At 37.9% G+C, this 25,235-nt stretch overlaps 2 protein-coding genes across 21 annotated transcripts in view; one reads left to right on the plus strand and one right to left on the minus strand.

The window, feature by feature from the left end:
* DLG1 (discs large MAGUK scaffold protein 1) overlaps positions 1–25,235 on the minus strand; it is a 192,588-nt gene that overhangs the window by 16,732 nt on the left and 150,621 nt on the right. For 6 of the 20 annotated variants that reach the window (XM_084800899.1, XM_084800883.1, XM_084800887.1 and 3 more), the window contains 6 exons: positions 23,462–23,576; positions 21,457–21,633; positions 14,223–14,292; positions 9,940–10,039; positions 934–975; positions 137–172 (listed from right to left, as the gene is read on the minus strand). In XM_084800899.1, coding sequence (XP_084657025.1) covers positions 137–172; positions 934–975; positions 9,940–10,039; positions 14,223–14,292; positions 21,457–21,633; positions 23,462–23,576 — 540 coding nt within the window. Of the gene's footprint in view, positions 1–136; positions 173–933; positions 976–9,214; positions 9,249–9,939; positions 10,040–14,222; positions 14,293–21,456; positions 21,634–23,461; positions 23,577–25,235 lie in introns of all 20 variants that reach the window. The other 14 variants (XM_084800884.1, XM_084800898.1, XM_084800895.1 and 11 more) reach the window with 5 other exon arrangements.
* LOC311608428 (uncharacterized protein) lies at positions 17,017–19,511 on the plus strand. Its single transcript, XM_084800922.1, has one exon. It carries the CDS (start codon positions 18,243–18,245, stop codon positions 18,684–18,686), a length of 444 nt encoding a protein of 147 aa, XP_084657048.1. The 5' UTR covers positions 17,017–18,242; the 3' UTR covers positions 18,687–19,511.

The raw sequence follows: 25,235 nt of genomic DNA on the forward strand, positions 1-25,235 counted from the left end.
ATAAGTTAGTAAAATGCTGAAATGAAAGAAATTATTTTTCCCACTCTTCTTCCTCAAATTACATAGCCGTTATAAAGAACGAGGGTTAAAAAGTATATACTGCCAATGGGACACATCTGGACTGCAGTGGGTTAACCTTTTGAGCAGCCATACTCATCTGTAATCAAGATTACTTTCATTTTAGACAGCAGTAAAAAAAGTTAAAAAACAATTTTAATTTTTAAGTTGCTACAATTGATATTCATACTCATTCATATTCATATTCCATACCAAATTTATCTGAAAATTCCTAACTGCATAGTTCAATTAACATCAAGAACTTAATGCTAGAGTAACAATATGTTTTTTGAGCAGTGGTTGCACAGAATAAAAAGAAAACGAACTAATGACTTAGCATTGCTAACAAATATCCTTTTAGTGCTTATGTTATTAAACAGAATTACTAAAGAAAATAGGAAAGCATAAGTTTATGCTCCATCAGATATTTGCTTCCTAAAAGATAATACACAAATCCACATACCATGCACAGTATGTACAAACAAGTAAATGGTTTGTTTTCAATAAAACTGTGAAATTATGTATGCCAAAATGCTTGCAGAAAAATGTTTCAGATTTAGAGTTTTATGCATTAAAAAATATCTACACAGCAACCCCTGGCTGAGTAACTCTGACCTGGAATTTTTGAAACATTAAACGGTTCAAGATGTGAAGTGTCTGGAGCGCAGCCGCAGCTGCAGAGTGGGCTCTGGGGCTGCTCACCTGCGAAGGTGGGGGGTGTGTGTCCCTTTCCAAGTCTATAATTTTACTTGACTTTTCCTGGTTTAACAATCTCAGGATTCTGACTTTTGGTTTTTAGAGCATATCATTAAGAAAGAGCCACCCAGAAATATTTCTTATTATTTAATAAAAGAACAAGTAACATGAAACACTTACGGTAACTACTTTCACTGTCGCTGGCATTAGAAGTTACATGCTCTGAAATGGAAGGAAAACGAAAAGAAAAGTGAAGAAAACACAGTGTCATGAATTTAAACGCTGATAAAAGCAAATAATCAAAATTAAGCAAAGTGGTATTATAAATGTTGAACTATAAATCACATATAGAATTTTTACAAAGCATTTTAGATTTTTGATGAAAAAAGTTAATTTTCAACTAAATTTACATGAATTGGCATGGGAAAATACCTGTAGTAAAAGAAAATGCCTTATTTTTCTTATTTAGTTTATGAACAAAATTTTCAGAAAAAATTAGAACATGGCATAGATGCAATGTAATCTTGAATTAGTCCAAATATAAACATAAAATCCCCAAAGAGAAAATATATTTGTTACCATTTAAGTTTATGAAAGACCAGCAAAGGGAACAAGTTCCATTTGCGCAAACAGGTGCCCACTTCCTGATGGGACAGGTGCTTTTGTGATTAACAAATAGGTCAAGTTTAACAAGAGTGTCCTGTTGAGCCTATGTTTCAGAGGCCATCCAAAGCTCTGTAGATGACAACTGTCTCAAAACCATGACAAGACACCTGGAGAGGCAGAGACTACGCTTTAACGGGTCAGCATTCCTTAGCAACTTTCCATTGGTAAAAGAGTACTTTGCAAAACAACTCCCCCAACAAATATCAGTAAAAGCTGCCTAGCTCTGCTCAAAAGTCGCTCCATTTCATAACTCATCTCTCAGTATCTTCCTTGAATAAAAAAGCAAAATTTTTATTTAGAAAAACTTCCAAGGGCAGAGGGAAACCTAAATCTCTAATGCTAGAAACCTTAACAACCTTAACAAGAACATTTCAAGGATGAATGCGTTTGAGGCCTGAGTTTCTTAATATCAACAGCTGTGCTTGCAAAGTAGAAGAGTGAAAACTAAACCTGCTGCTTTTAACCCACAAAGAAAAGATACAATTCTCTAAAAGAACTGTGTGTATGTGTCCAGGTCAGAGGTCAACAATGAGTTTCTTTTTCTCTAGTTCTCCATCTTATTTTTGAGATTATTTTTCATTAAACCTGGATCTCACTAACTGGGCAAGATTGACACGCCAGCCGGGTCCCAGGGATTCTCCCATTTTCACTCTGAAGGGCTAGGATAATAGGCACGTGCCTTTCCACCAGCCCAGGCCACCCCGCCTCTCCCCAACCAGGTCCCCATGCTTGTGTGAAAAGCACTTTGCTGACTGAGTGAGCTATCTCCCCAGTCTTAAGATACACATTTTCTATTATTATTATTGTTGTTATTATTATTATTATTTTGGGTTTCTGAGACAGGGTTTCTCTGTATAACAGCTCTGGCTGTCCTGGAACTCCCTCTGTAGTCCAGGCTGGTCTCAAACTCATGGAGATCCACCTGCCTCTGCCTCCCCAGTGCTGGGATTAAAGGTGTGTGCCACCACTGCCTGGCCACACTTTTCTTTCTTTTCGAGACAGGGTTTTTCTGTGTAGCCTTGGCTGTCCTGGACTCGCTTTGTAGACCAGGCTGGCCTTGAACTCAGCGATCCGCCTGCCTCTGCCTCCTGAGTGCGCCTAAAGACGTGCGCCACCACACCAGGCCCAAACTTTTCTTTTTTTTAAGATTTGTTTATTTATACAGTACTCTGCCCATGTGCCAGAAGAGGGCACCGGATCTCATTATAGATGGGTGTGAGCCACCATGTGGTTGCTGGGAATTGAACTCAGGACCTTAGGAAGAACAGCCAGTGAGTGCTCTTAACCTCTGAGCCATCTCTCCAGCGCCAAGATAATACACTTTTCTTAACCACAGATTTCATTTTAAATAAAGGACTTAAAAGTTTTAAAATAGAATTAGGGGAGAGGGAGTAGTTTTCTTCAGTGGTCATTGTAGGTTTGCCCATCATATGGCCCCTCCCCACCCATGTTCAAGGATCCCTAATAAACTCAGTGGGTTGTAAAAAGGAAAAAAAAAAAGGCATAAACTAAGAGAGATTCATGGGAAGAAGAAAGGGTTCAGTGGGATCAGAAAGGATGATGGGAATGAAAAGAACCAAAATGTATACGTGGATGAAACTGACAGGAAATAAAACAGTAAACATTGTAGTGATTTAAAACACACACACAAAACCAAACCAAACTTAAGAAACTTCAATGAAATAATCACACTTAAAAATTAGAAGTTGAACTGATTACTATATGACAAACACATGTACAAACAGGTATTTTATTTTTGTATTTTAAAGTTTGTATTTTTTTTTTCATGTTTCTATTTTCATGGGTACATATGCATGTTTTACATGTGTGTGGACCCGTGTGTGTGTGGTTGTGTATGCGTGTGGAGGCCTCAGGTGGATGCTGGCAATCCTCTTCAGCAGCCCTTGCACCATATGCACTGAGGCCGGTCTCCCCATGAAACCTAACACTGCTGGTCTTTCTTGCTATTTTACTTGCCCTGGAACCCTGTCTTTAGAGGCTGGAATTATAGGCAGGCTCCCATATTCACCTGACATTTACATGGGTCCTGGGGTTTCAAACCCTGGTCCTTATAGTTAATTGTAGGGGCAACTCTTTTAACCACTGAGCCATCTCTTCAGCACCCCAAAATTCTTTTTTTTCATGTTGTTATATGGATTTCAACACAATAACTTGGAATTCCTGAATAATATTCAATTTAACATATACATTGTAATTTACCTGTTGTTGGACATTTCAGTTTTTACAACATTAATAACTGTAAATGCCTTCATTTAAACTTTACCTATCCTAAATCTTTAAATTTGTTACAGAAATAGAAATGGCACAAAAAAATTTCTGAAGCCTATATTAGGCTTGACATTACAATTTTCAATCTCTAAATTGTAAAAGGAAGACAAATTAGTTATCTGCAGGGTGAGAGTAAGTGAGTATGTAGAGACAAAACTTTTGGAGGCGGCCCAGCTGTGTTTCCAGATGCTGCTTTCAGTGCCTTGAGCCCTGGTTGCCGCCCTGCCATGGGTACTGTTAGGAATGCTGAACTGTCTCCTGCAATCATGTGATGAAAAGGAAGGTTCCTCAATTATCCCTGATTGACATAAGGCAGAGTTTTAGGTGTGTGGATGTGGGGTTAAGAAGGGAAGGCAGGAGAGGAGCAGGAAGCCGGATAGAGAGGAGTCACCTTCGACGGCAATGAGCACGTGGCTCCAAGAACAACTGATGAAGCAGAAGCTGCCCGGGAGCCATTGGATTGTCAAGTGAATGGCTTTTATGTGGGCTTTTAAAGGATTAGAGTAGCTCAGAATCTGCCAAGCATAGTGCCTACAGCTTACTAATATATCACAGTCTCTCTGTCAGTCATTGGGGAACTGGCTAAAGAAAACTGCTGCCATAGTAATTTCCTGTATTAATTAATATAGCAAGAATAGTCCATTCTCTCTACTGATTAATGCTGAGCTGGTAGTTTAAAGCAGGTAAATGAGTATCTACAGGGTTTATATTTATTATCCTACCCTTTCATATGTCTGACACACTATAGAATAAAACGTTACCATTCTTTTTTATTTCACCTATCACCATCTTTAAAACCACCAAAATACATACTGTAAGAAGCTTGTGGGTTCTTTACATTTTCTGCACTTAGTTCTTCTAGAATAAAACCTGGTTGCTCAGAGGGCGAGCCTTAGACTAGGACAGTCCCTGGCCTGCTTGAACTAACTAGAAGAGGAAAGTGCCCCTCTTCTAAAAGTAATTTGCTGGGGCTGGGGCTACAGCTCAGTGATATTACACTTGTTAGCATGCATGAAGAGGCACTTGGGGCCAAGTCCTTAGCTCTGCCAAAATAAAAAGAAAACAAAAACATGAACATAATTCACCAAAGAAAGTTAGACAGCTAAGATGCAGATTAAGAGGTGTTTAAATTTACTTTCAACACAACAACAAAACCAGGTATGCTGGCAAAGACAGACAAGAGATACGAAGCCGTCAGAACTGTCTGCTGGGGTTAGGCACAGGAGTGAAAAACACGCTGGAAAATTACTTGCCAGCACAGTTATCCCTACATATCCACTAAAGGTTGGTTCCAGAACTCCAGAAGTAATAAACTTTGGGGATGTGATTGTCCCTTTCATAAAGTGTGTAGGGTTTGCATGTATTTCCTACCCTTCTCCTTTCTTTCCTAGACAGAGCCTCCTGTAGCCCAGGCTGTCTTATCATAGGAGCCGAGTCTGTCCTTCAACTCCTCACAGAGCCTCTAACACCCCAAATGTTCAGAGAATGAAAAGGAAATTGAAGCTAACTCAGTATGTATCAGTGAAGGCTGTGAAGTGAATGAGAGGAAACAAAGGTGCTGTGAAAAAGAACGAGATTTGTGAGATGCAGGATTCTGTAAGAGGATGCCAACACATCATGTAATTTCTGTTCATTTATTGCAGTATTTCACATATGCACAAATTCAAGTTTTATGTTTTACAAATATCTGGACTTTTCTCAAATATTTTCAATCTGAAGCTGGTTTAATTCACAGGTATGGAAACTATGCAAATGGAGAACCAATTTTGTAAAGCTAAACAAATATGCATGTGCCCTGAAATTTCCCCCTTTCCAACGCATTTCTCGGAAAGGCATATATCTGAATCAAAAGACAAGCACAAGATTATTTAAAACAGTTTTATTTCAGAGTGCTAAGCACATTTTTGTTTGCATAGCTGAAATGTGTACCTTCATTTTTATTTTGTTTGTATTGTAAGCATTTTCTATGTCGTTTGTATGTTGCCCTGGCTGATCTCAGGCTTGTGACACGCTTGCACCTCTCTGTCTTCCCAGTGCTATAGACTACAGGCAAGAGCCAGCATGCCTGATTCCTGATATGATTTACAATAGTCATATAATACTATAAACTAAGAATAAGTCATATTTCATTAACCAAATTAAACACTTCAGAATGCCCTCCCCCTGCCCCCTCTCTCTCGCTGTTATTTCTAAAGAATGATAAAATAGACCTCCATCTTCAATTAGACCCTGAGGACTCGAAAAGGACATAATGGGCTAAAAGAGATTTTTTTTGAGAAAATATGCATTAATTTATATTTGTAATCATAGTGCATTAAAAAGCTACTCTAGGGCTAGGTGGTGGTGGCACACACCTTTAATCCCAGCACTCGGGAGGCAGTGGCAGGGGGAGCTCCGTGACTGGACTACAGAGGGCATTCCAGGACAGCCAGGGCTTATTATAGAGAGAAACCCTGTCTTGAAACAACAACAACAACAACAACAACAACAACAACAACAACAACAACAACAGCTACTCTACAGAACTTTGTCCATCACATTACTTTGTATATGCTGACTAGTGGGGAAATAATATTTCCCTAGTATATATCCATATAAGCTCATATCTGCTTATCTTCTCAGTACTGCTGTGCTAGGGGCTACACCAGTGGCTTCTCCCAAAGGCCCATAATTAAGGATTTGGCCCCAGCTTGGTGTAATCAAGTGGTAGATACTTAAGAGGTGTAGCCTAGGGGGCAGCTTTAGGTCACTGAGGGTATGATTTTCAAGAGGACAGTAGGACCCTGGCCTTTTCCGTACTTCCTGGAACCATGAGGTGAGCGGCTTACTGCACCACATACACTCTGCAATTATGCGTTGCCTCACCACAAGCCCCTCAACAACAGTGTCAAGTGATTATGGACATATCTTTCAAACTGAGTCAAAACAAATACTGTCTTTACAAGCTGATTATCTTAGTTTTTTGTTAACACAGAAAGGCAATACACTTGTCTTATCCCTTGTCCAGTTTTCTAGAGGGCAGTCTGTTTCTTCTCGATTCCTAAGAAGCTTGCACTTGATGCAAATATACTCTAGGGCTGTTTGTGGGCTACCTCGAATACGGTTGAGCCTCTTAATACTGGGGAAAATCTGTCGTTCCCCCCATCCCCTCCTCTTTCCTCTCTCCCACCTCTTCTCTGTGTAGCGCTGGCTGTCCTGGACTCGCCTTGTAGACTAGGATGGCCTTGAACGCAGAGACCTGCCTCCCGACTGTTAGGATTAAAGGTGTGCACCACCATGCCCGGCTCCATCTCTTCTATTTTTAAGATGCCTGGTGAACATGATTATTTCAAATTTAACCACATTTTATCTTTCTTCTCAAATATTTCCTTCCTGAGAAGGTATGCATGTTTATTCTCTCTCTTCTCTCCAAAAGCTACATTGCCAATCCCAAGCAATAATACTACTTGACATCTTATCTGTAACACAAGTAAAAGTCAGTCTGCCTCAGGCACGTGAGAGCTGTGCTAACTCTGCTTACATAAGCTTTTAGAGCAAGAGAAAGACAGATACAAGAAACCTATGTGGCTAGCCGAGGAAGTTCTTGAGGTATTTTATGAAACTGGAAATTGTACAAACAGAAAGAAAATAGAAACAGTGCATTTTAGACAGGCAGAAATCCTCTCTGAAACTGTTATGATTTCCCTTCTAAGTACCGCAATCTATCTCCCTTTGAACGTTAGCATATAGATAATGAGGTCGTAAGTAATGTCCTGCTGTACCCTTCCTCCAGCGCTTCCTCTGTAATAACAAGATGCCTGCAATGCCTTATGGGATAACCTTCTTCAGACCTAGTTTTAGAATTCTACTGGTATTTTTCTGTCTCCAATATTTTCTGAATACAACCTTGACCTTTTGGTTGCGAAGCTAATAAATTCTTTCAATTCCTATGAAACAAATTCAATCAATTATAATACACCGTGTAAAAAAATTATCTATCCCCAAGTGACACTGCCTGATAATCAGCTATTTTTCATAACTTTTTTCTTAAGGGAGCTGCAATTTCCAATTAGAAAGAGACACAGGGCAAAGTGTAGCCATATACAAAAGTATAATATGGGTCCATAATCATGTACAGCAGCATCAATAAGATTAAAAAATTCCAAGTTGATCCGTACAATATCTAAAATATATCTACCTCAGAATAGATCCCAGAACATCAGTAACCCGAGGGCATGGATAGTTTACAGTTATTGAAGGTTTCCATGGAGAATTATTCCAAAGTGTAAAACATTAAAAAGAAACTGCCACTAGTGATAGGAAATATGTGGGCACAACCGAATTCTATTGTTTAAGTAAAAAATGTTCATACAATATATTTTGATCAGTGCCCCTACCCCAACTCCTTTCAGAGACTCTACCTCCCGATCCACCCAACTAACAATACATACAACTTAAGAACGAGCAGAGCACGCCTGGCGGAAGCACTGTATACCCAGTACATTCGCTTCAGCCTAGTGCAAACCTAAGTTGTTAAGCTCACAGTAAAAGTATCCATCTTAAAACCGTAAAACTTAGTATTATTTAATGATAAAGTTCTTGGAAGGCCAACTACTAGTTAGTTATCAATAAAACTACAAGAAAGTTTTCGAAGTGCTTGATAATTCAAATGAAATAAACAACTTAACAAAAAAATTTTTAGCCTGAATATTTATTTCTATGAGTCACGATCACCTAATTTACTTGGTAATATTTGGTGACTTTTCATCCTTAATCAATTTGGCAATGCCCAAACTTAAAGCAGCATCCCACTCCATAGACCAGGCTAGCCTCACACTCATAGTGTTAGTGACGGGACTATAGGTACATGCCACCATGCTTGGCTCTAATTCAAATATTAATTAGGTTCCTTCTCTAGATCAGAATCTGCTAATCTTTCTATGACTAATCAGTAGAAAGAAAGTTAAGAACAGCAAAAACAACAACAACAAATCAAAATAAACAGCTTCTTGGCTAAGGGAGAGACTATTAGAGCATATTCCATCTTACAATCTGAAAAGGGCACCAGATTTCCCCTAGGCTGTTGCTTGGATTTGATTTCTGTCTTATACTATCACATTAAAGCAAGGGTTTCTAGCATATAACTGTGGTGATTTAATCTTGCTTTAAAAAGGGAGACAAAGTCTTCAAAGGTACACATGTCTATATTCTATTAACATGGGCAAGTGGTATTATTAAAAAAAAACTTTCAAAAAGCTACAGTTAAAAATTTTCTAGCAAAAGTAACAAGAAAAATTATAAAATTCAAAACATAACTGGTAACTGAGTTCTCCAAGTAGCATGTTAAAAAGGGAACACAGGAAAACAAAAACTGTATCATAGAAGTAAAAATCCCAAGCATGTTACAAACATGGCAAGTCTAAAGCACACACCTCCTCATGCCAGAAAGGCGCTACTGTGAATCTCAAAATGTACCTGAATAAGTAGGAGGCTAAAAAAATAACTTGGGAGTATTTTGATCACTTACTCAGGCCTTTTGATCCCATGTCGTCAGGGATCTCCTGTAGAGAGTAGTTCCCAGAGAGCAAGCAATAAAAAGATAATCAAAGAAAATAGTTGTCAGTGATGCATAGAATTGGTGCTACAATAGAGACAGTTCCAAGACCATTACAGGTACGCACATCTTACAAAGCATGGCTGTAGATTTTTTCAACGTTTAGAATGAGCTCCCTACTAAATAATCCCTACAAAAAAAGAATGAAAACTGGGGCTTGGAGACTGATGAGTATAGAAAGACAATTTTAAAGGCCATTTTGATATTTTACAAGTAAAATGTACATTATCTATATTTAATGATGAAACAAGATAAAATGGAACGATTCCAAATGACCTAGTATCAGAAAGTGGCAATACTATCTATACCTACACATCAGATACCTATGTTTTTTTCCCCTCAGAAATATTCTTTGAATGTGTAAATGTTAAGTGCTTTTTATATGAACCTTTACTTCAGATAATTACATTTATTTTTATGCTATAAATAGATAATTTAAGATACTGTTCAAGAATTCCTAGATGCCAGGAAAGTTAGACTGGCATACCAATTAATTTGTGTGTATTAAATCTCCCCTGGTCAAGACAATCAGTAACCTGTTGCAGCTCTTGAAACTGTCTCCATGGTAACAACCAACTGCAGGGCAGTAGGTCCCTCTACATTCTATTTTCAGTTGGCCAATGGATCCACATACTTACGGTCAGCATCACTTGTTTCCTGCTCACTCTGGTCCTTGTTCTTGTAGAAGGGAAATTTTCGGGAAAAGAGGTTCTTTTTACGCTTGTCATTGAATGACTGCTGAAGAAGAGAAGGAGGGGCAAAACAAAGGGATGTCTACTTCTGTGTGCACAGAGGCCCAGCCTAGCAGCTATGGAAGCTGACTCCTGTGACCACAATGTGCAGGCTGCATGATTTTTACACTGATCACATAAAAAATGAATTTCTCATTTTGTATAAAGTCTTGTAATTCTACTATTTTGTATATGGTAAAAAAAAATACTAAAATTTTAGAGCACATTCAGTTTTCAAGAATAAATGCTACTTGACAAAAAAGGTGAAGCGTTAATTAGATTACTATTATAGTATAAACCAAGTTAATTACTCATATATGTATTTTTCTAAGAAAATTCCCAGGTAAAGTATTAGTTATGTGATACTACATTTTTAATGTTGCATTGCTGCGCAATTATCTTTCATGTATCAATTAGCAATCTTGATTTTACTCTGTCCTTATTAGCTTTGTATTTTATGCCTTTATTTGTGGCTACAATGAATTAACACAATAGCCAGCATTAACTAAGCAAACCTAAGTAATTATGAGGATGTCCTTAATTTAAATTTTTTCCCCCTTTGGTAGAAGAGAAAAGTTAAGTGCTGAACTCTGTGATATACAATTGGAAAGAACACTTGTTCAGTTACTGATTTGAGATCATGAAACACTAAGGATGATGACATTTATTAAAGAGGAAGAGCTGGCCGTGCAATTCTTCTGTTATACACCTTCTTATTGGAAATGACCTTACCTAGCAGTGACATTAAGTTTTGTTTTCATCTTTCAAGATGAATTGTGTCAGAAGATGCTAGCCTTTTACCATCCACAATTACCTGTGGTCGACTTGGTTTGGAAATATTAAGTTGGACTACTTCAGGAATGAACAATATCCAAGTTTTTTGTTTTTGTTTTTAGAAGACAGGTAGTCTTGGCACTCTTTGTAGACCAGGCTGTCCTTGAACTTACAGAGATCTGCCTGCTTCTGTCTCCCCAAGTGCTAGGATTCCAAGTTTTAAACTGCATCTTGATATGAGTATGACGATGAAATCTTATGCTACCCTGCTCCAACCGACCAAGGATGTGAATTATCATTCTGCCCAGTACATCCATTTTGTATACCTTATTGACTCACGAGTGACTTGGTAGCCATCTTTGTTATCTTGGTATCAATGTGTTTATGTTCAAGTAAACTTCATTTTATTTAATACACCAAAGCACAAGAGTAGCAATAATGGCAATTCTATTACATTATGTTGCTATAATAGTTCTGTTGTTATTATCATATCATAAATAATGTATAAGTTATATTTGTCACATAGATATGCATCTATAAGAGATGGCATATATGGGTTTATTTCATCCATGGCTTCAGGTATCCACTGGAGTCTTAAAATGCACCTTTTGCAGGTAGGTAAGGCCATTACTGCAAATCACTGGAGGCATATTAACACCAATCTGTATTAAGTATCCTTTTTTATAAGCACGTGGTGCGAGCAGTTAAGGAATCATAAGTCAAGTAGATAAGTAAATTCACAAACCAAGCAAATTATCTTGTGAATGTGAAGGTCCTAAAAAAACTAGAAAAAAGAGAACTCTCAAGCAGAAGCTAAGGCTGCTGCTACTTCTGAGGAATAGGACTGCAGGAAATCTGGGTTGGCAGCTGTTTTATAAGCTGTCAAGTAGCATCATGTGATTAAAAATACTTGCTTGAGCCTAGATTTTAGAAAGGAGAAAATTTAAGTTTTAGCAGAAAAAAAAAAGGGGTTAATTTTTTTTGCATGGTAATAAATGGCTTGAGTTTATAGTTTTTGATAAAAATGATGGGGGGGGGGGGAAAGGTTATTTGTCCTGTTTACTGCATATATAGTGGTCAGAGTCAGTTTCCTAGCACACAACCAAAAGAAACATGTAGTTTAAAATGTTTTGATTTTTTGTTATCTTTGCAGCTAGCCAAAAAGTGATATCACAAGGACATTGTAATATGGACAGAAAGGTATGTGTTAGTTAAGAAATGTATTAATTATACTAATTCAATATCACTCAGGTGAAGAATTTATTAAAAGTGCAAATAAAAGTAGCATAAGCAAGCAAGAAAATTGTATGGAAAATACCAAACTGAAGACATAGGTTAGCTACCTTTCAGTTTTTCTGTATTTTCAATAAAAATTGTCTTTAATTTGTGCAATGTTGTATGAGTGCAATAAACGTAAGAAATGATACAATGCCACAAATTCATGATAAATATATTAAGCACATAGACATATAATTTCCAAATGTAGTATTTAAAAAATAGCCAAATGAGTGCTAAAAATGTTAGTAAGAAACTGAAATGTTAAAGGTCTGTAATGAAAAAAAGTTTGCAGATCATCATGAAGGAAAGAAGAGGAGGAATAGAAAATATTACAGAAAGAAATGCAGTTCTGTATCAATGGCAAGCGTATTTTTACCCCACTCAGTCCCATGCATACTTCTGGTGCTGTGTTAGAACACAGTGACTGTGTACAAAGCTGGTTATAGTCAACAAACAAGACTACAATTTAAATGTCGTTAATTAAGTTAACTTCTTACAGAATGAAAGGGAAGTTAAAACATGCAACCTCTTTTTCAATTCACTGATGGTTTACTGTGCTGATTTATTTTTAAATATACACATAAAACAAGTACAGAAAATACTGAGTTGTTCAATATCCTGAGTATTCACTTGAGAATTTTCTTCTAATAAAACTTAAATATCACCTCAAGTACCAAGATGTAATTGTGCTCCTGTTTGAAAGCTACAAGTTAATTTTACAAAAATGTATCAGTTTCAAAAATTGAATTATATAATTTATTAAGGCTTCATTTTTTAAAAAAGATTTATTTGCTATTATGTATACAGTGCTCTGCCTGCACATACACCTGCAGGCCTGAAGAGGGCATCAGATCACACTGCAGATGGTTGTGAGCCACCATGTGGTTGCTGGGAATTGAATTCAGGATCTCTGGAGGAGCAGCAGGCAGTGCTCTTAACCTCTGAGCCACCTCTCCAGCCCCTAAAATCTCATTTTTAAAAAAAGTATTAAGGCTTTAAGTATTCTGTGTAATTGAGATCTGATGTATAATGATGGTGCTATAGAGAGTAAATTTGCTGAATTAGCTTTTACATTTATTTCAAGTATAATGAGAAGCTTGTAAAAATTGCTTCAGATTAAAAAAAGATATAATCATTATGAAAACCATTTCAATACAGCACGTGTAAAAGTTCTTTCTTCAGGCTCACGTAAGAATATTTCACTGCAGGTTATGGGCAATTAGGAATTGTGTACATAGTCTAACCGAAACCTGTACTTCTTTCTCATCTATCAACATAGTTTTACATCCAAACAGATTTAAAGTAAATGGAAAAGAAATATCTAAAATATGCAAGAAATTTTATATATTTTCCACCATCTATGCAACTTTTTTGGCTTTATTTATTCTCTCCAAATATAGCTTCGCATTGACCCTAACATGAAAACCATAGATTCCAGTAAGAAATTAAGGAGTGAAGGAGTTACAGAACAAACACCTCGCTACATGACTTCACCTCTAACAATCTGTAAATCTACACTGTGACTTAGTTAAATTACACACACACATACCTCTTTAAAGATAGGGTCTCACTATGTAACTCTGGATGGCCTGAAATTTACTGTGTACACCAGGCTGGCCTCACACTCATAGAAATCTTCCTGCCTCTGCCTTCTGACTGCTGGAGTTGAAGGTGTGCACTACTATGCTCAGCACATGGTAATATTTAATGGGAATAGAGTATAAAAGAATCATGAAACCAGCTGTCACACAGTATCTGCAACACAAGTACACCTGCTGCCTGACTGCTTCTCTCTATGACCGGGATACTAAGTGTGCATCATCAACTCAACTAAAACTGTCTAGTCGAACAGCTGAATGAAAGCTGAATGCATATCATTCATAAAAACACCAGCAATCAGGTTACTAAGAATCTGTCAAGTGACATAATTTGAAAAGGTCTGCAGCTTTTAGGTACTTTATAATAAGTTACTAGTACTATTCTCATCTGTGGCAAGAGCTGCTCCCAGTTCATTCTTTTTCTCCCCCGTAGTTAATTGTTATGCTAAGCCTTCTCATTTTAACAACAGAGCCGGAGAAAGAATTATGTAAAGATCTATTATCTTAAAAATTTCCAAAAATAAGACTTTGTATACTCACCGCTTTATCTCCTCTCGTTTTAGAATTGAATTTGACTGTTTTTAATCGGGCTCGTTCTTTCTTCTCAACTCTGTCAACGTACAGAAGGTTATTGGCTTTGTTGCTAGAGACTGAATCCTAAGCCTTACAACTCTAAGACAGACTTTCTAGCACTGAGTCCTGACTCCTAGGACTTTTTTCTTCTGTTTTTAGCTTTGAGTTTCACTATGTGTCCAAGTTTGATTCAAAATCTTGTCTTAGCCTTCTGAGTAGCTGGAATTTATAGGTCTACATTACTATTCCTGGTTATAATATTTTCCTCTGACAAGATCTTGTGTGTACATGTTTGAGAGATGCATGGATTGTGTACATGTGTATGCGTGGAGGTGAAAGGTGAACGTTAGGTGTTTTCCTTATAGACGAATGTCCAAGTGTGCAGGTACCAAGGAAGGCTGGAAGAGGCGGATCCTCTGGGAACTGAGTCATAGGCATACATGACTTGGATGTTGGGAACCAAACCTGTGCTCTGTGCCAGAGGCCGCCTACCTACTTTTTTGAGGCAGGGTTTCTCACTGAATCTACAATCCATTAATTTGGTAAGCACACTCCCGTCTCTGCTTCCCTCAGTGTTTGATTTCCTGGAGTGCACTGTTCTGCACCTGACACTTTTATGTGTTAGGATTGAACTCAGGTCCTTATGCTTATGTGACGCTTTACAGACCAAGCCATCTCACCAGTCCCTAGAATATTATTTTAAGTCCAAAACAATTAAGAGCTTTACTTGACATCATTTATTCTAAAATTCCTTAGACTGTGGATGACACAAGTAAGAAACCTCTTACCAAGTACTAAACTACACTATACAAGTGTACACTTACATGCATTTAGTTCCATAATAATATTGAGAACAGTCAGACATCATTTCTGACTGTAGTCATTTTCCAAGATTCCTTCTTTCTTTTTTAAATACTAGCTTAGCACAGAACATATATGATGAAAATTAAGCTTGCGTAAAAAGCAAATGTAGCAAACCCCAACAATTTAGAGGCACACTGTATTATTCTTGAAAAATTTTGTATTGTTTTGTAGCTCTAAAATGTAAAAAAAAAAAATGTGGAAAAAATTAAGCCTAATTCCAACAATCTATGGGTATAAAGATATAATATAGTCTATAAGTCAGAGTTGGAAAGTATTTTAGAAGGAAACCTTCCTTCTGTCTATGAGAATGAGAGGTATACTTTGGGAACAGGTTAAGAGGTGCCAGAAAGGCTTTTTAAAAATGATGAATTCTGAATTTTGTTGTATCTATACTGGACATGGAGGCTCATGTCTATAATCCCTATATGTAAGAAGCTGAGGCAGGAGAATCACTGTGAGCTGGAAGTCAGTCTATGAGTTCCAGGTAGGTTGGGCTAGAGTCCTGTTTCTCTCAATCAAGACAAACAACAAGGTCACCTGTTCAAATACGCAAATATCATTTAGACACAGTGACCTCAATATGAATTATATACATTTGGTTTCATGTAAGTTAAACTTTCTATAAAGCTTTAACTTTCTGCTTTGAAGTACGATGGCATACTGCAGGAAACCTAGTGGAGCAGCCTATGAAGACTCTCACTCGTGCTTTAGTGTGGGTGCAACAGCACCTTAATACAGATTAAAGCCACATGTGCTTTACTACTCTAGAAGAATAATCTGGAGTCTATGGCACAAGTAATTTATAAACTTGTCCCAGTACTAAGGGTAACCACTAAATCAGAATTTACTGAATAAACACCGACCATTCAAAAATGGACTTTCCTAATCACTGTTTTGTTCAGTAAATACAGTATTTGAAATGTTACTCCTGAAATAAAATCAAGAATTGTGAGAACTGTAACCCTTCATGGTCTTAGATTTCTGGATAAAAGACAGTTCTATTTAATAAAACAAATTCTAAAAACACTCAAGAAAGAAATGAAGGTGCCTGTATCTCCCTGAAGCCAGTGGCTGTGAACTGTGCCCACCGCTGACAAGGGCACTGTGGAAGACGGCCATGTCTTCCTTTGATGTGCAGGAAAGGCTGGGCATTAGCCTAGCTTTGTCACCTCATGATCCAAAGTGCTGAGCAACCCTTCAGGATCCCTCTCAGTGTCAAGCTTTTGAAAAAGAACAGACAGAATATGCCTGTGGAACTGATGCTATCTGGGCCCAAAAGAAGTGCAATGAAACGATGATGAAGACTTTGAAGAATGCTTCTAAGGCACAAAACGATGAAGGGTATGAGTGACATCAGGTGGCAGCAGGATAATGGGAGAGGCACACCGACATCACCTCTTGGGCAAGCGAAAACCCAGGCCCTGAGCAGAGCAGCTGAAGGCTGCTTTTTATGTTTTGTTTTCCAAAGGAAAGAATGTCGAATGGAACCTTTATCAAAATGTGTAAAACAAAGTACTACTCTACCTTAAATAAAATGAAATGGCAAATTTGTTGTGCCTTCCTACTATATTTTATGGTAGAAACATAATATTTTATAGTACTATTATGGACTAGGGGATGGGCAGACTCTTCAAGGTGTATCTCCTGTGTTCGTTCGTTCTTTCTTTTTCTTTCTTTTAATGTTATACAGAGTTTATTAAATGAACATGGGGGGAGAAGGAAAGGGGAGGGAGGAGTACCCCAGAGAGAGAAAGGAAGGAGAGAAAGAGAGAGAGGGAGAGAGAGAGAGGGGGGGGGGGAGAGGGGGGGAGGGAGGGAGAGGGAGGGAGCGCGCGCCATGTGGAGGGTCTGTCTTTTATATGGCCTTGGGCTGGGCCATACCCCCATGGCAGGTAAGCAATCTCCTGTGTTCTTTCTATCCATCCAAGTCAGCATGTTTCTCATTGGTTGAGGGCACATGTAAAGTCTCTGTAGGGTATGAGGCTTCAAAGGATATGGCAATTTTTAGGAGCTACAACTTTGATATTTAAGATGAGAGGCTTATACTGAATCAAGAAGGCAGAGAAGAGTTTCTGAATTGAAGCACACTATATTCTAATCTAGGAAAGAGGAATGCCAAAGGCTGCATTCCTAAAATAAGATTTTGTATTAAACATACTATTATACAACAGATGGATTCTGCTAAGCACATAGATCTAGCTCTAACAACAGTTATAACCCTCCAATCAGTAATTACAAATCTTGGCACTACTTTAATACTGCTCTTGGGCTTATGGTGTAGTTTGATGGTAAAAAGCTTATGTAGCATGTACAAAGCTCTGGGGATGGGGGGATCTAACCTCGGAGCACCTGGCTAATCCTCAGAAGGCTCCAGGGTCCAGGCAGGCACGGACAAGGTCTCCAAAGCCCAGCCAAATGCTGGCTAGAACGGTGCACCAGCACTCTGTCTCAAGTTGAGCTGTGGGCTGCAGAACACCAGTGTTTAGGTCTGCTAGCCAAGGGGAGATCCCAGGTGGATCTGGTATCAGGTCACCCAGCCAATTCATGGAGAGTTCCTGGGTCCAAGGAGGTGCAATATCCAAAGCCTAGCTGGCCTCATGCCAGATGGCAAGCAGAACCCATGCCCTGTGTTTCAGACAGAATTGTGGGAAACAAAGCAACAGTGTCTGGGTCTTAGAGCCCAGAGGAGACCCCATGGTGTAGAGCACCAGTGGATCTGACCTCAGGCCACCTGGCCAGTCCATGTAAAGTCCCCTGATCCCCGTAAGTGAGGGGTCTCAACCTTTAGCCACTCACCTACCAGCTGCCAGAAACAGCAAGCACAAACAACAAAAGCCAAACTAATACGGCATCTCCAGAACCCAGTTATCCCATGGTAATCAGCCCTGGAAACTCAAACACAACTGAAACACAAGAAAATGACCTCAAACTCTTCATTACGAAGATGATAATGGAGGAAACGAATAAAACCCGTAAACAAACACAGGAAGATACAGCCAAAAAGACTGAAGACCTTAGAGAGGCCATGGCAGAGGCCTATAGAGATAAAATGAAATCACTGATAGAAATTCAGAAAAAGACAATCAGGTGAAGGAAATCAATAAAATAGTTCAAGATCTAAAGATGAAAATGGAACTCATAAAAGCACAATCCGAGGAAACCATGGAAAAAGAGAATTTAGAGAAGAAAACAGGAACTAAGGAGGTAAGCATTGCTAACAGAACACAAGAGATGGAGGAAAGAATTTCAGGTGCAGAAGATGCAATGGAAGAATTTGATGTAACCATCAAAGAAAATGTTAAATCTAAAAAATTCCTGACACAAAAACATCCAAGAGGCCGGCACCAGTGCCCTTGGTTGTGGGGTCGCGCCTGGCACCGGGCTGCAGTCATGATGCATTTACTTCAGCTTCTCCGTGACCAGTGGGTTCATGTACTTGTCCCTGTGGGCTTTGCCTTTGGATGTTACCCAGCTAGGAGGGATGATGAAAAGCCAACTGCCTTCTGGAATAAGAGCATGCTATTTCAAAGAGAACTGAGGCCCAATGAAGAAGTTACTTGGAAGTAAAGACTGGTTAAATCATAGAATGTTCACATTTTAAAAGTTATCAAAGAAATAAAAATGTTTATTATTTAAAAAAAAAATCCAAGAAATCAAGGACACCATGAAAAGATGAAACCTAAGGACAATAGGAATTGAGAAAAGAGAAGAGGCCTGGCTCTAAGGCCCAGAAAATATTTTCAACAAAATCATAGAAGAAAATTTCCCCAATTTAAAGAAAGAGATGCATATAAACATATGAGGCTTACGGAACACCAAACAGAATAGACCAGAAAAGAAAATCCTCCTACCAAATAATAATCAAAGCACAAATGTACATACAGAACAAGAAAAAATATTAAGAGTGGCAAAGGATAAAGGCCAAGGAACATAATGGCAAACCTATCAGAATCACACTTTTTAGCAGAGACCATAAAAGCCATAAGGGCCTGGGCAAAGGTCTTGCAAACCCTGAGAAACCACCGATGTCAGTCCAGACTACTATACCCAGTGAAAATTTCAATAACCATAGATGGCAAAAACAAGATATTCCATGACAAAACAAATTTAAAGAGTACCTATCTACAATTCTAGCCCTATAGAAGATAGAAGGAAAACTCCAACCCAAAGAGGCTAATTACGACAAGGATAACACAGGAAATAGATAACTTCACTTAAGCAAAACAAAAACTAGACATACTACCACAACCAACATCAAAATCAAAGGACCTAACAGTCTTTATCAACATCAATGGTTTCAACTCTCTAATAAAAAGACACAGACTATACTCTGGTTTCTCTTCAGATCGCATAAATCTTTCGCCTTTTACTAAAAAGACACAGACTAACAGAATGGATCCATAGAGAAGATCCAACTTTCTGCTGCATTCAAGAAACACATCTCAGCCTTGGGGTAAAAGGCTAGCAAAAGGTATCAAACAAATGGACACAAGCAGCAATCTGGAGAAGCCATTCTAATATCTTATAAAATAGACTTTCGATCAAAATTAATCAAAAGATGAGGAAGGACACTTCATACTCATCAAAGGAAAATTCAACCAAGATGACATCACAATTCTGAACATCTATGCCCCAAATACAAGGGCACCCACATTTGTAAAAGAAACATTAATAAAGCTTAAACCACACACATTAATAATAATAATTAATAAATAATAATTCCCCACACACATTAATAGTGGGAGACTTCAACACCCCACTTTCACCAAAGGAAAGGTCAACAAAACAGAAGCTAAACAGATGAATCAAATGGACCTAACAGATATCTACAGAACTTTTCATCCAAACACAAAAGATTTTATCTTCTTTTCAGTACCTCACAGAACCTTTTCCAATACTGGCCATATAGTAGGACACAAAGCAGGCCTCAACAAATATAAAAAGATTGAAATAATACCTTGTATTCTCTCAGGCCATTATGGACTAAAGCTGTACCTCAACAACAACAGAAATAACAAAAAGCCTACACACACGGAAACTAAACAACTCCCTACTTAATGACAAATGCGTCAGGGAAGAAATAAAGAAATTAGGGATGGCTGAATATTCAATGAAAATGAAGGAACAACATACCCAAATTTATGGAACACATTGAAAGTTGTGCTAAGAGGAAAGTTCATAGCACTAAGTGTTAGGAGCCGCAATCGCCATTACAAGATGGCGCCGGTTTCCTGCTTCCTGGTTCTTCACGGCTGTCTGGCCTTGAGTGCGCCTGCGTGTGGCGCGAAACCATTCGCTAATGCGCTTGCGCAAAGCGTGTTTTACTACATGCTAATTAGGCACTTTGAGTGAGCCAATGAGGACTCGGCACGCCTCCCGAAACAGCATATAAGCAGCGGGTTTTGGGGGACTCGGGGTCCTTCGCATCTGCCATCAAAAAGAGCTGATCAATAAATGCTGTCAGAAGAATCTTGAGTGTGGCGTGCTCCTTATCGGCGAGGCTGCGCGCTGCAACTAAGTGCCTTCATAAAGAGATTGGAAACATCTCATACAGGCAACTTAACAATACATGTGGAAGCCCCCCCGGGGGGGGGGGGAAGAAAAGGAAGCAGAAACACCCAAGAGGAGTAGACGGTTGGAAATAATCAAAACAGTTCAGATTCTCAGAATCAACTTCAAATGAGGAATGGTAATGTGTCTGCCATCTCTGCAGTGCTCACAAGGTGATGGAGTGGGGAGCCAGGAAGCCTTCTAAAGCAGTGGGGAGTAAGAGGTCTGTTGCAGACGAAGTAGAAGACAGGACTGACCGCCAAGGTTATCTTCTGACTGACACACGTGCGCCACAGAGCATGGAAGTCCCCTACCCTATAATTTGTTTTGTTACACATTTTTTATATGCATAGGTAAAATAATTGTTATAAATCATGATAATTAACATACCTCAGTAACACCTCACACAATTACTTTGAAAACATTCTTTGTTTGTAAAAATATTAGGCTCTACTTTCTTAACAAATTTCAAGTACACAGTTCAGTCTTGTTACCGGCTCATCACACCTCACAGTAGCATTCTGGATTTTACTCTTTTATAACTATGTTCTCTCTTGACCAACATCCTCCCATTGCTCTTCCACCCACACTCTTGTAACTGTTGGTGTTTGTAACCGTGTAACCTCCAGACTATTTTATATTTCATATAAAATGAAATTCAGCACCTAACTGTCTGTATCTGCATAGTTTGACTAAACATAATGTGTTCGCAAAGCACACTGAAGGAAATGTCAGGAAACCAACTGCTATGAACGCCCTACTTTTAAGAAGTAAGAAGAACATTTACCTGCGTTTACTAGGAATTACTCCAACTTCATCACTTTCCCCATCTGGTGTGACTTGTCTGGCTTGCCACCATTCATCGTCAGAAGCATTGATAACATGGAGAATATCTCCAAATTTGAAGTTCAATCCTTGACTAGGAAGGCCACTATCTTTAGTCTTGTCGTAATCAAAAAGGGCTCTAGACTCAGAAGACAAAAGTTCGTAACAGTTTGTTATAGTAGTATTAATCAATTTAAAGAGTACACAGGATTCCAGAGTACATATAATTTGAACAAATTATTAGCATAGTATAAAAATGTTAGGCTTTTTAAAAATATAGGCTTTATATAGGCTTTTTTTTATTATAAGACAGCACAACAGAACAGAAACCACAGAAATCACTCAGTAATAAGAACAGTTTGTTTAAGTATATTATTTATTGCTCACTTATTTACTGGATATTTGCTGCATAGCCCAGGTAGGCCCAAAAGCCTAAGTGCTATGATGTCCAGCTTCTTTATTTCTTACTGTGACTTTTAGAAAATTAAAACTGACATATGATTCATTAACACTGTTTCTACTGGTTGGTGATACAGATGCTTTAGTACAATGGTTTCAGTCCTGGATCCAACACTTCCTGGGGTTTTGTGTACTTTGTTTTAACTTTGGCAGTTTATTTCATTTCCTTTTGCTTTTTCTTTCCTATTAAATGGGGGCTGATAGTGATATACTGTGGAGTTTTTCTGAGGATTCCATCAGATTTGGCAAAGTGTGTAAGATAAATTAAAATAAAAACAAAAACAAAAATCCAACCAAAACAAAACACTGGGCTACACTTGTACTTTCAGCTACCCATGAAGTTGAGACAAGAGGATTGCTTGAGTCCGGGAGTTCTGGGTGACAATATACTGACACTCCATCTGACAATAAAGGGGGAAAAACAGCACCCCAAATTTCTTTACCTATAATACCATAACAAATTATATATGATTCTTGTTGTTTTGTTTTGAGACAGGGTTTCTCTGTGTAGCCTTAGCTGTCCTGCTCTTGCTTTGTAGACTAGGCTGTCCTGGACTCAGAGATGTGCCTGCCTCTGCCTTCCTGACTGCTTGGATTACTGGTGTGTGCCACTGTGCCTGGCTGATATATTGGATTCTTAAATGAAATTATATAGCTATTAAAAAAAAAGTAAACATTAGTGTCTACTTTGATATTAGATATTTAGAAAAACAAATGTCTATCCATAGATTAACTAGCTAGATATTAAGCATATAAGGCTATATCAATATAGTGATTACTCTGCCACCTAATTACTTCTTCTACTTGTTTGCAAATGTGGAGTTAACATTAGTTTAAAAGTCATTATCAATGAAAATTACAGATTGCCATGTTCTTTTAAAAAGATACTTTATTAATTTAATCTGACAGCTACAAAATGTTGTCTTTTAAAATTTGTGAAAAAGATATTATTTATCACCATTTAACTAATCAACATACAATATTTAAACTTAATTCTTAAGTCCAAATTAGCTCTCTTAAAAGTACAGGAAAAGGCTGTGCACTTGCCAGGCATGCACAAGGTCTTGAGTTTGATTCTTAGCACCAGGGGGTGGAAAATACTGCAACCCCCACCACTGCTAGCAAACAAATGAAGAGAACCAAGGAGAATTTTGGCAATCAGACTGAAATACTAGACAGTCTTTTATCCCAATCTGAAAACTGAAAATTAAGTAAAATCTTTCCATGCTACTCAACACTTTAGTTTTTTATAGTATTTCTTTTTTAGTCCACATTTATTTTGTCTTCCTTTATATCATTATTAATTTAAAGAGTCACATAATTTAATTATTAAAATTATAATATTCTAACTCCTGAAAGACACAATGTCAGAAAATTACTCATGAAAATTTTTTATTGATTTGCACTCAATTTTTCTACAGTATATCCAAGTCAGTTACAGTGAAAAACCTACAACAATCTGCATATATAATTATTTCAGTGATGTCACAATTACAAGTAAAACTTACCTGACATAGAGGGATCGCTTCTGGCTAGTTCGAAGAGAACCAGACCCAGAACTAATGCTACTGTTCATCATCTGCTCCCGTAAGTCATGTATTTTAGCTTCAAAACGACTGTATTCTGATGAGGGAAAAACATAAACTCAAATAACAAGTTTTTAAAAGATAAAATGTAAACTATGTAAAGTGTCTTAAAATCGACAAAGTAGGCTAGAAGTTTAAAAAATAATAAGCTTCTAACTGTATTACAAAACAGAACTGGCTGGTAGAGGGTGTCTCTGTTCAAATCACATTTAATCTACTGAAGACAACTCCATGAATCAAATAACACTAGTAATTTTACATTATCCTTTAGTTTGGATGTAAACTTAAAAAACAGGTCTTATTTTAGTTTTCAATTAAAAAAAGAAATCTACAATAATTAGTGTCTTATACTTTGACTGCTGAAATCATTTCCTTAAAAAAAAGCAACTAGGGCTGGGTGCGATGACACACACTGGTACTCCCAGCACTCAGGAGGCAGAGTAGGTGGGTCTCTGAGTCTGAGGCCAGCCTGGTCTACAGAGTGAGTCCAGGACAGCCAGGGCTTTAACACAAAGAAACTCTGTCTTGAAAAACAAAACAAAACAAAACAATAAAGAAAGAAAGAAAGAAAGAAAGAAAGAAAGAAAGACCAGCTAATCTTATTCTCAAATACAACTTAAGTAGAATAATAATTAATTTAATTAGCCAAACTAGCTAATGAAGGACTAAATTTAACTATTTTGTAATTTTTAAATTGTCGAAATGCCTCTATAAGAAAGGCAATCCAAAGTAAACAATTTTTGTTGTTGTTGTTGAAAATGGCTATTTTAAGCCATACCATAATGCTAAAAATACTAAATCCCCTGATACTGTGTACCTGGTCAAAAGCTCTTCTCAGAACAGTATCTTCCTCTTTTTTTTTTTTTTTATATCTTCTAATTTTATTTTTTCTGACGTGTCACACAGGCTGAGGCTAGGTAGCTATGGCAGCAACACCACAGCCGGGATGCTACGCCACCCTCACGTACCCTCCCTAAACGTCCCCTGTCTTGTTATGAAGCGTGATGATGTCGCTGTCTTTGAGCACTTGAGGAGGGCTGCTTAATGGCTAACTTCTCCCTTTTAAAATGCGTTATTGAAGCTGCATACCTCTCTTAATTTAAAAAAAAGAGAAAGAAAACAAAAAACAACCGCCCCCCTCAAAAAAACAAAAAAAACCCCCCCCAAAACAAAAAACCCTAGTTAATTCTATAAACCCAGTGTGGATCCATGGTTTCCAAAATCTGAGGACACTGGTTCTTTCTACTGTGTGAATTTGGTCTGAGCTCAGGTCATCAGGCTTGGTCACACTGCCTTTACCTGCAAGTCTATCAAGCTTTTAATTAATCAATTAACATTAGTAAGGACTCATCATTTCCTAGTTTACTTAGTATTATATCGATAATTTAAAGCTGAAACTTAATTTGTATGTCTTGTTCCATGTTGTTTTTGTTGCTGTGGTTACATTCCCATAATTGCTGAGTATTTTACTTTTTGGCACAGGGTATCATATCACAAATAAGATAGTATTTTCCCTGCCTGAGTCTAGGAGCCAGCCATCTTTCCAAAAAGCCTTAGTTTGTAATGCGGAATAATATTTAGAAGGCAAGATCTCGGGACTATGCATGCTCATTGCTATTGGGCTGTGACTGGGTCCAGACCCTCAGTGGTGGCAGGGGCAATGCATGTGGGTTTTGTATACGCTCATAAAGACATT

This window comes from Acomys minous (genome assembly GCF_964271855.1).
Source record: "Acomys minous genome assembly, chromosome: 11".
Classification (NCBI taxonomy): Eukaryota; Metazoa; Chordata; class Mammalia; order Rodentia; family Muridae; genus Acomys; species Acomys minous.

What these genes read in the sequence shown, in the direction of transcription:
- LOC311608428 (XM_084800922.1), top strand. Translation starts at nt 18,243, where the DNA reads ATGAAAATGGAACTCATAAAAGCACAATCCGAGGAAACCATGGAAAAA.